Here is an 11,888-nt window from a genome sequence, read left to right on the forward strand (position 1 = left end):
AGGCTCTGACTTGAACTGGAAGGACGACCTTGGTTTGACACGTCCTCAATAGTAGGTTTTAGTGAGGGTACTTGTCAGCCAAACCAAGGACTCTTGCAGGCAACTGGAGCTACAGAGCATGCACGACCTGCTCCGCCTCTCCAGCTTCACATCCTCCCTTGCCAGGAACATGGTGATGCTCAACACTAAGATAACTACAAACCTTCCACCTCTTTCAGCTGCCCTCAGGAAGCCCGCAACAGCTTTTCAACGCGTCTGAAGATGAGCAGCGGCACCTGAGACATCCCTTCGCACCACGGCTCTGCCCACCTCACACACCGTCCTGTACAACCAGAGCATTCTGCATGTCCCCAACGTGCTATGGTAGGATAACGAAGCCTCCTGAGCAGCCTGAACCTTGAATTAACGTCTAAAGAAGTGAAGTTAACCTCCTCTTAAGAGCGCACATTGCATTTTGTCATTAAAACAATACGAAAGAAGATGCACTGATGAGTTCTCTTCCGTCAGAAGTAATTAAGGGACACAACTGCTGTAAACTCAATTTGATCAGATTAGACCTTCAGAACAGCAAAATAGTTAAACACAGGAACAACGTATTTACAATACCGCTGAGATCTTTATGAGCCATTTTTAAGATAAGACAAATTTATTTAAGACTCGAGAACACTCAAATGGTTTATCAGCTTGTTGAATATGGGTCCGGTTTTATTGTCTACACTGGCACATGAAAATAAAGCACCACAATGTTCGTCTCTGTCCCTAAAGCTTCTCATCATCGCTGAGATATCAGGCAATCGGAACGGAACAGATAACGAGCTCCGTCTTAATGGCATCTTGTGCTGCTTCCTTGTGCGTTCCTAAGGACCAAGAGATTCACCCAACAAGCTGGAAAATCCCTCTTCTGGAAAAAACACGCATGGATTCACACTCCTCACAAAGGGAGTTACAAAAGCAAAACATATAGGAAAAGAAATCACCATAAAATAATGAAAAATATTATTCTGTAAGTGGTGGACCAAAGAAGTGAGGAGAACTTTCAATAGTTTTCAGAACAGCTTGAGCTTATGGCATTGTAATCAGTTCTAAATATTTCCAGCTTCTAATGTATATCTAAATAGAACCCGAGATTACACGGTCTCAGGTTCCCAGTAAACATTCTGCGGTCAAGATATGGAAAGACCTTCCTGCTGGTGTCCACAATGCTTACGTACGCACTTCAAACAGTTGTCTTGGCCCACAAAACCCTAAACTGGCCAACGAGGATACTGCTGCCAACCACGTGCCAGGTCTGAACTTTAAATACCTTCCTTAAAAAGTGGCTATTGTTTCTACATACCAGTATTGTCAGTGACTGGAAAACTCTCCTGCGCTAATCAGGTAATTAAGGAACACGGTAAAGCCGTTTTTCAGAGCTGGCAGCATGACAAGTTTAAAGTTTAATCAACAGAAATGCCCAGTGGGAACTTGTTATCCATTCAGGTTCGGAAGCAGCAGTCCAAACAGCTTTGACTTCAAATTTACAAGTTTACACAGAATTTTACCAGAAATCAAAACCTTTCCACAGTATTCAGGAAACCACTTCCCAATGTATAGAAAAGAAGATTTATTGCATTGAAAATCTGCTTTTAAGGAGAGTGTGCTATTCCACCCCGTCCAGAGGACGCGGCAACAGAAGCTTCAGACTAAGCGCAGATGTTCCATTAACCCAGGAGCACGTGAGCAGCACAGATACCGGCGGAGAACAGAACAAACCGCTCAAACAGCCGCGGGTTACCCCAAATACTCACAGGCAGCTTTGTGAAGGCAGGATTGGTGACGTGTTTCCCAAAGGCATCTTCCTGGAACTGCAGGAGCTGCACCACCAGCCCGGCCAGCGTTTTGTTGGTAGGAGCATCTGCCTGGACGTACTGCAGGACAAAACACACATGGTCACTTGGGACGGGGGAGAATTAAACATGAAGACAGGTTTACTCATTCCCCAGACGACTTTCTCGGCTGTAGAGCACAGTTGGAAGGTTTAAGGATCCCTGAGTGCTGGGGGAGCGTATGCACAGGAGGAGCACCAAGGACAAACACTTTTCAAGCTTTACTCTTCAAATACAGCACGAATCTGTGAATCATCATCAGTTCAGCGCGGCCGCTGGTGCTTTACAGATAGGGATTAACGACTCCAATCTGATTTGTGGTTCCTAATAAAGGAACGGACTAATTCTGGCCCACATGCACCCAAAGCTTTCTACAGCAACGTTACAAACTCCTTCTGTAATCAACTACTACACATTAATCCTAAGACCATCCATTTGGTGTTACACAGAATGTCACGTACAAAGAGAGAAAACGATCCTTTGTGACAAACTACACATTGTGATACTTCTAATAAAATGCATAGATGAAAGAGGGGAAATCACAGCAGGGAATATAAAACCACTCGCATGGCTGTCGGGTTTTCATTATTCCTTATATCGTGATATTCACTCGCTGGTTGTAACCTCCTCACTGTGCCAGGAGGCTTCTTAAGAGTAGAACAAACAGTACTGATACTTGTTCATGTGGAATATGGAGTAATATTGGTCATTTACCTGGGGAACACTTTGAACACAAGGTCTCTGCTCTTCCCTCAGATTCCTCTAAGGCCCCTTAAATTTTCCTTTGAGAGCCAGAACCCTCAAAAGTTTAGAGCAGGGATGTTAACTAGCAGTCAAATTGAGAAAAGCGCATTAAAACCATGCACAACAACCACATTTAGAATGTATTCTGATCCAAAATGACAAATTGCAACAAAGCAAAACCCAATTCCTTTTGCAACAACCCAATACACAGCAAAAGCCGCTACAAAGGCGCTTCTCCATGCCGATTTTACATGACAATTTACGAGCTGGAGATGCCAGGTGCTTCAGCGCTCGTCAAGAAGCAGCTCTAACCACCTTTATTGCTGTTAGAAACCAGCTGATAAAGACTTTGGGGCTTTTTAAAGCCTCTAAACCCTCGTGCCCCTCTCAGCCAGCAACTCTTTCCTGTCTGTTTTTGGGCAGACGCTCTGTGCGCTGCAGCTGAGCTCCCGGAGCAATCCAGACAACACTGCATTGGAATTCCCATTCCCAGGCGGGACGGAGCACGCGCCCCGCTCGGGCGCCCGTTAATCCCCAATCTTCGCTTCAAAACCCAGCCCAGGCTGCGCATCAGCTCGGCCACGGGGAAAACTCCCCAGCAACGAAATACTTAAACCCCCACCTCTAAATAAGCCAAAAACCTTTTTATCAGCATCCTAAGGGCTGCTAAACCCAGCAGGATGATAACCAAAACACAGATAGTGCTGTGTATTTTAATATCTGGTCATGAAATATTCATCTCTTATTACTTTTTGTGTAGTTTCAAAGGAAGCGGCTGTCACACCGGCCTGTGCACAGACGCAGCGTGTCAGCTTATCGCCCTAAAGCTCCCATCGCTTTGCACATTCAACCTTTGCATGACCATCTTACAATAAAGAAAACTGAGCTTTTAGTTCAGCTGGGCCAGTTTTAAGGCAATCAAACGAGTACCGGGTAAAATGTGCAGACAAACCAGGTGTCTGCTAAACCACAGATGCGGGATTTGCACAAAGGGGAAGACAAAAGGAGAGCACATCAGGTGCCAGACTTCGTATTAAATAATCCCGTTTCTATCACCAAAACGGCTTTGGTCTCGCACACATTCACGGGCCGTACATGTTAAACATGTTTAAAAAGCGAAGCCACCGGTTGCACCTGAAGCCCAGCTATTTAAGAGCCTTCATCCCAGCAACACTGCAAAGAGAAAACCCTCACAACCGCTGTAACTCATTTAATGGAGAAAAACCCCCGCACTGCTACTTTTGTACGGGTTAAAAATCTTGAAGCTTTTTTGCACCACGTTTAACACAATATTTAAAATGAATAAAGCGCCAAAAATGCATAAAGTGCAACAGGGCAGCAAGCACTGATAGCTCCTACTAACCATGAATAAAACAAGGCTGTACTTATCATCATTTAAAACCAATAAAAAACCAACCCCCAGTCCCCAAACCTGGAGTCTCACTGAGCCACCTCTCAACCCACACAGCCACAGGTTCTGCAACTTCTACTTTAAGTAGCTCATAAACCACGGGAAGATAATTGATGAAAAAGAGATCAGAAAAGGAGCTTATTCGCCATCCAACAAACCCAGAAAATTCAAATCAATAGAGAAAGAGTCAAATGTGAGGGTTTTCTAATGGTGTTTCTTTGTCACTTGTAAGCAAGAGTCACCAAGACTTGGAGCAGCCACAACCGCAACCTCGGCCAAAACCTCAACCCAGAGGACATTGGATCCTTCTAGCGATTTACGGTATTTTTGTCAAATGTTTTCCTTCGGGAAAAAAAATACATGAGAATAAGCCTTGGAAAGTGTATTCTTAGACACACAAGATTTTTCAGGTGCTTATTCCTCTACTTTCAGATCCTGTTTTTAGCTCTTGCCAGAGGCACGGACTGCTAGAAGCTATTGGAAATGAAGACACCAGGAACCTTCGATTCTATTTAGCTCTGTCATTACCTCGCAATTTTTCATACAGGAAACTCGTTACTTTGCCCGAGGTTCCCCCTAAACAATGACGGAAAGAAAAACCCTTCCAAAGGAAACACAAAAGGCTCCTCTCGTACATTTATAGACACTACCCAGCAACACCAGCGGATCTTTAAAGCAGCACAATCAGTGCGATGATTTCCTGATGGATCCGTGGGGACCACAGAGGCACAACACACCTGCGAGGAAACGATTCTGCAGCACAGAAAGGTTTTAAAGAGCAAATCCCAGCAGGCAGAAGCGATGCCCCATTCCAGACACACACTGGGGCAGGAGAGGGTTTTTGTTCAAGTGCCTCGTTGACAGAGCAAAGATTGTTCTAATGTTTCCACGTCGATTACAAATACAAACCCACCCGTATCCTGCAGCAAAAAACATGCACAGTCAGAACTCAAAGGATTCAAGAATAAGAGGGTGACCACTAACAGGAGCAATCGCTGCCCTTCGCCAGCAAGATTTGCCGTTGCAGCCGCGCTGGAAAACCTTTGTCACAGGGACAGATTTGTACACCCGGTTTGATGTGGTTACTGACCTCAAATAACCACATTACAGCTCTGTGTTGCAGCCCTGATGCACAAAATCCTTTCCTTCCCCCAAACAAAGAACATTTCAGCTCAGATCACTAAATAACAGGGAAAGGAAAACCAACTGTAAGATACTCGGATTTCGGTTTATAAGCCCGGTTCCTTTTTTAAAGGCGAGAACACAAAAGGGCTGCAAACGCAGAGAAAATCCTCCCTCGGCTTCAATCACAGTGTCACTGCAGAAATACTTGGTAGTTTAGCAGACAGAAGTCAGCGCCAGCCAAAGATACCACAGCTCCTCTAATTCGGCTCCTGGTGAGCGAGCAGGTGTCTCCAAACAGGCGTTTTCAGGCACAACAACCGTTCCATCCCAGCTGCCAAGAAAACACTCGTCCTTCCTCGCTGTCAGGCTGGGGCTTATTAATAGAAGGTACAAAGGGATCCCACGCTGCTGCCCAGCGTCACCTCCTGCAGGAAAAGACGAGCCCCAGCAGCAACTGCACCGCACCCCTTAATAGGGAAAGAACACTTATTTTTCACACTTGATAGCAGTGGAAGTGAGTCCCAGCTACTCCAAAACCCACCCAGATTTCCAAGGGATGATACCTCCCAAAACTCTGCAGTTCACACAAACAGCCCATATCTTCCCCTCTAACTCACCCTTTAAGCAAACACTCCATTTGTTCTTTAAAAAACAAAACACTCTCCTCCTTGCGCCCCCAATAAACCAGTTTTCCAATGTCCTGCCTCAGGGGTGAAGCTTTGGGAGCCACCGAGCAGTCTGAACTCCCACACACCAAAATACTGAACTGGCTGTGATGAGCACGCTGGAACAGTCCTCAGGGCCTCAAGGGCAGTTTGTGCGTCCTTCATAATACACATACAAAACAAAGCCCCACACTAGCTTAGGAAGGTGTTTTAAATACAATAAATAACTCTGCTTTATGCCGAGCCATTATAACATGAGTAATTTGTTGCTTAATGTCAAAGGAACTACCTGAACAACACAATATTAGACATCACTGAGCATTAATACAGTAAAAAGCGAGTTGTCTGGCTTGCTTTTGAGCTATAGATTTCTACTGACAGTGGATACCTTGATGTCACTGGTTACATAAAAACAAGCAGCAGGAGGAAGTTTGGGATGAACTGTTTTGTTCTCTGTCACTAACAGCCCCTCAGCGTTTGTCCTATCCCTACGGGCACCTTTAGAGCACAAAGCGGGCAAAAGTCAGCGGTAATCACCACCTACAGCCATACACCTACAGCAAAGCTGCCACCTGAACTACAGGAAACAGAATCAACAGTGAGGTATCCACTGCGCAAAGAAAAATAACGTAAGATGAACTAGAGTCCATGTATTGCATGTCAGAAAGGTATTAACGCTTCCCTTTGGAGCATTAAGGACACATCTTTAAACACGAGCAGTAACAGTTCCCAAAACAAAAATAATTTACAGAAGTATTTGATACAGTCGCATTTTGAAATTTGCTTGGTCACGATTTTTTCTTAACCCAATGCTAATTACCCTCCAGTGTTTCAGAAATAAATAGAGCTATCTAATCTTTATAACCAGTAACACCGATAAGTGTAAACCAATTACAATAAAGGAGTTTTGCTTTGGTGCACAGAAGGAAAGCTCCCACTCCCAAGCAAGATAAGAGGTGAGAACCAGCTCGCGTGGGGTCACGATTCGCACCGGCACGGGACAAGAACTGTTAGTATTTTTAACAAGGCGACTTGCTCTGCTGCAAAACAGCAGGTTCCAAGTTAACACAAAACTTTATTGTGTTTTTGGAGGTATTCAGGTATGGAAATGAAAGAACGCTCCTCCCCAGAAGCTGAGAACAGCAGAGAAGCACGATGAAAACAAAGAAAAACTGAAGTATATACTTTGAGGTTAGAACTTCCTTATCGACACGAATAGCTCAAGCTGCCGCCTCCCGGGCTGGCGGTGCTGGAAGGAGCGATGTGGAAGGACCGGTTAAACACACCAGGAACACGTGTGGATCACATCACAAACCATTTCAGGGCAATAACACAAATAATCCCATTGAACCCCCCTGGAGTGACGGGAAAACCTGTGCATAGGTTACTGACACCAAATGTGGTGGAGAATGGCCGGGCGGACGGTCAATCCGTGGTAAATACCAAGACTAAGGCACCTTGAGGTTGTCCAGCATCTCCCCATGAGACGGCTCTGCCCCGGCTAATGCTACAAACTGCCTAGACAAACAGATTTGTCTTCGGGAAAGCTCACGTCAAGTAATTTTTCAAGGCTTAGATGTTCACAGAATCACAGAATTTTAGGGAAGGGACCTGGAAAGCTCATCCAGTGCAATCCCCCCATGGAGCAGGAACACCCAGATGAGGTTACACAGGAAGGTGTCCAGGCGGGCTAGAATGTCTGCACAGAAGGAGACTCCACAGCCCCCCTGGGTTGGGGCTCTGCCATGAAGTTTCTCCTCATATTTAAGTGCAACCTCCTGTGTTCTAGTTTGCACCCATTGCCCCTTGTCCTGTCACCATTTGTCACCAGAAGAGCCTGGCTCCATCCTCCTGACACTCCCCCTTTATATATTGATAACCATTCATAAGATCACCCCTCAGTCGCCTCTCCAGGCTCCACAGCCCCAGCTCCCTCAGCCTTTCCTCATAAGAGCCACTGAAAGAAACTTATAAAACCATCCAAGAGGGAAAAGAACGCAAAGAACGAGCAGCTACGGGGAAGAGAAACAGGGCAACATCTGAGAACTTGCATAAGTACAAAACACCACACGCGGGGTCAGCAGCGGCTCCCCGGGGGCCCCAGCAGCGGCTCCCGCCGCTGCTGGGGCCCCCGGGGAGCCGCTGCTGACAAAGGACCCGTTAAACACCCCCCCGAGGCCTCCCCGTCCTTCCCGCCCCACCGGGCCGCACCTTCTTGTAGTGCTTCCCCAGCCAGACGCGGACCGAGTCGAGCTGCGACACGGTGTCCGGGCTCTCCCAAAACTTCCCGCTGGGTCCTCCGTCCTTCCGCCGAGCCACGGAGAGCGCCGCCAGCCCGGGCCCGCCGCTCACCGCCACGGCGGCCCCAGGCCCCGTCCCGCCGGCCGCCGCCACCGCCGCCGCCATTGTTCCCCTCAGCGAGCGCCGCCGCCGCGGCCCTGCGCCTCCCACCCGCCTCACGCCGCGCATGCGTCAGCGCCCCGCCGCCCCCCCCACACGCGGCCTCGCCGCCATCCCGGCGCATGCGCGGGCGGACCTGGCTGCGCGCTTTCTGCGCATGCGCTGAGCTCAACCCGGGTCCGGTGCCCGCGGTGCGGAGCGGCGATCCGGAGTCGCTCTGTTAGGAAACAGGACACACAACCACGGACGTAGTTCTATGCGGTGCTTTTATTCCAGCGCTGGGAAACCAGGGGTTCACACCCAAAGCTTCGAACACCGATTCAAAACTCACTACATTTGTACAACTTAGTTACATACATATTCATCACAACTCTTAACAACCATTAGCATATTCCACACCTATTCTAACACAAACTGTCTATCTAAGAAGTAACATTCGCATGTTTATCAGTTATTTCTAAGTTACCTGTTTTAAGAGAATATGTCATAAATCTATGTCAATTCGAAGAATAGGGTACGGTTATATAAGACCATGCTTGAATGCACATCTCCCTGGACACAGTCCGAAAACTTCAAAATAAGGTAAAAATCTTGGATACAGCATCTTAGATACAGTTTACTAAACCAAGAATCTTAGATACAGTTATATAGTTTACAAAACCAAGAATCTTAGATACGGTTTGCAAAACAGAAAACTAATTCAACCATAAGAAAACTAATTTCAACTATAAGATGTAAAAACTAATTCAACTATAACAGCTCCATTAGTACACATACATGCCGCAAGAAGAGCCAGAGGCCACGAGTGCCTTGCAAAGAGCGAGTTTTATTTGTCGTGTAAAACCGGCACGGAACAGCGCGCGCCTTTGTAGCGGCTTTTGCTGTGTATTGGGTTGGTGCGACAGCAACTGGGTTTTGCATTGTTGCACTTTGCCGTTCCGGATCAAAATACATTCTTAAATGTGGTTGCTGGGCATGGTTTTAATGCGCTTTTCTCAATTTGGCTGCTAGTTAACATCCCTGCTTTAAACTTTTGAGGGTTCTGACTCTCAAAATTTAAGGGGCTTTAGAAGAATCTGAGGGAAGAGCAAAGACCTTGTGCTCATAGCGTTCCCCAGGTAAATGACCAATATTACTCCCTATTTGACATGAATGAGTACGAGTACTGTTTGTTCTGCTCTTAGAAGCCTCCTGGCACGGTGAGGAGGTTACAACCAGCGAGTGAATATCACGATATAAGGAATAATGAAAACTTGACAGCCATGCGAGTTTTATTTTAGTCCCCTCTCTCCTGGGGGATCTCTGAAGTTGCACCTGAGCTCCCGGGCAGAGGTGACAGCAGCTGGTCGGCTCAGCCCCGCTGGAATATCACCTGCGTTTCAGGGCTTCAGGCAGGCGCAGCCTCCTGCTCTTCCTCACCACAAAGTAGGAATCTCAGACATAGTGATAAGAGTTTTTCACAGGCCTGTTATCTAACACAGGTTCTACTCATCAAGCACACAAGGTCAGTAAAACAATTAGTGTGATATATGTGCTTTTTCTACAGACAGATGCAAGTCAGTTCAGCGTATTTACACTAAACTAACCTCCTTGCCAAATCTTCCTCTATCTTCCCATACACTGGAGCACAAATATGATAGGAGCTGCAGAGGGGGTCTCTTAGACCCCCTCCCAGCCCATTGACCCTCTGCTTTCTTGGGGGACCTAAAGCAAAGGAGCATTTGGAGCACAGTCGTGTACAACGAGAAACCCAAATATAAATAGCATCACTGTATAGTGAAAAATGTTTTATCTTCTCTATACAGTGAGATCATATTGCCCAATTAGTACTTCAATTAACTAGCCCTTACTCTCGTATCATCTCTTCAAAGAGCATCTTGGGCAATCACTATTTCGCTCATCCTGAGAACGAACAGAACAATTTAGCATTAAGAGTGAGTAAAACTTTGTGAATAGACGTAAGACAAAACCAAAAACCACAGCTGCTACTAGAGACAAAACTACTCCAGCTGAAGCTACCTGGAGGCCCTCCGACATTTTTCTGGTGTGATTGCACCATTTGGGCCTTTTTCCACAAGCAGGGGTTACTAACAATACACAGCCTGTCAATTACCTTCCCCACTCCACCGCTCAACAACTTGAGATCACACAACGCCAGCTCCGGTAGAGAGGCAGGGTCTCAAAAACACGTCACTCTCAAAATACAATGGAATCAGAGCCAGACCTACTGCTGCCTCCCTGAAGGAAGGGCAGAGAATTCAGCTGTGACCCGGGCAAACAGAACGTGTGCACCTCAGGACACACAGCTGATGGTTCTTTGTCCAGGTGAAAAGGGGGAACAGCAAGGGAACAGCCAAGCTCTGTAGCAATATGGTCTGCCAAATTTATAAACTAAGCCAGAGGCAAAATGTTTGGAAAAGGTATAAACTACTACAGTTAACACAAAGCTCTCAACACAAGAGCCTGAGCTTAATATTAAGCTGATTTTTAAAACAACTATGACATGCTGCGTTACTATCCTGCTGATTAGGCCCTATTTTAATCAATGTTTTGCTTCTATAGTGTAATGGACTAATTATATGAGCAAAATTATTTCTTCATTTAAAAGGAACTTCTTACATCAAGATCTCTGTACAATTCCAAATCAAGAACAGATAGAGCCACCTTTGTCTGTGTCTGCTAGCAAGATCAGTACCTGCTTCCTCACTTCTGGGAAGTAGCTGCTGCCCAGGGGGCTCATTCAAGATCATCACATTTGGTGTGATGACTTAAATACACCCCATCAGAAGCATCCTCCCATTGGGAAGGTTTGTCTCAATACCTAGAGCATAAGCTTGCCTGCAGGCCAAGCCTACTGTTCTAAAACCCCAGGTAGGCAACACCCAGCCTGAACCGCCTGGGAGCCAGCACACACATTTCATACCACTACCTCATTTTCAACTTTTCATTAGGTACTGGATTTGGAACTTGTTTGTCAGCCTGACTTGTCAGCAGACAGATGCAGGCTGGTGTACGCACTGTGTAAACCGCTGCCAGGGCATTCAGTTGTGCACAATGCGAGGGTTTGTCCTGCCTGCAGCCGGCAGCGCAACCCACGCTGACCTTCCCCAGCAGCTGCTGTGCCACCGCAGCCCTCGGCTCTGCTGGCCTCTCGCCCACCGCCAATGCAGCTGCAACCATGAGCCCACGAGCACTCCATAGAGTGACCCTGCTTGCTGGGCTGGCAGAATTTAGTGACTGGTAAAGACTGACTCTAAAACTCCTACCGAGCCGTTTGCACATCCTCAGGATGGCTACAGACATTTGAGACAAATGGACAAAATTGTTTTCCTACCCAGCGCCCACTTGATGGAGAGGGTGCAGTTCCTCGAGCTCTACCAGCCGCCAGGGGCAATACAAGCGGGAGATCACTCCAAGGAAAAACATCTTTGGTACTAACATTGAAATCCAGGCAATGCTATTTTTTTTTAATCCATTAAGAATGATTTCCTTTTGTCATTTCGTTACAGGAACAGCTCTCATTGTGCCCAGGTGATGCCATTTCCTCCTGTCCCCCGAGGAGAGAGGCTCAATATTGCCTGCTCCGGAGATACCTTGGTATGACAATCTCTTTGTACTGAGGCTTCTCCACTCGAGTGGCAGCTGCCATTGACACTGGGATCAAAATGCTGTCGATGT

At 46.7% G+C, this 11,888-nt stretch overlaps 1 protein-coding gene across 1 annotated transcript in view; it reads right to left on the reverse strand.

Moving 5' to 3' along the window:
* The window catches only part of SMARCC1 (SWI/SNF related BAF chromatin remodeling complex subunit C1), a gene marked incomplete at its 5' end in the record, with an annotated part of 74,068 nt that extends 65,789 nt beyond the window's left edge, over positions 1-8,279 (reverse strand). The window contains 2 exons of the mRNA XM_080340538.1: positions 1,788-1,907; positions 8,022-8,279. Of these exons, the coding sequence (XP_080196664.1) occupies positions 1,788-1,907; positions 8,022-8,279 (378 nt within the window). The remainder of the gene's footprint in view (positions 1-1,787; positions 1,908-8,021) is intronic.
* Between the last annotated feature and the right edge of the window lie 3,609 nt (positions 8,280-11,888).

This window comes from Nesoenas mayeri (genome assembly GCF_963082525.1).
Source record: "Nesoenas mayeri genome assembly, chromosome: 2".
NCBI lineage: Eukaryota > Metazoa > Chordata > Aves > Columbiformes > Columbidae > Nesoenas > Nesoenas mayeri.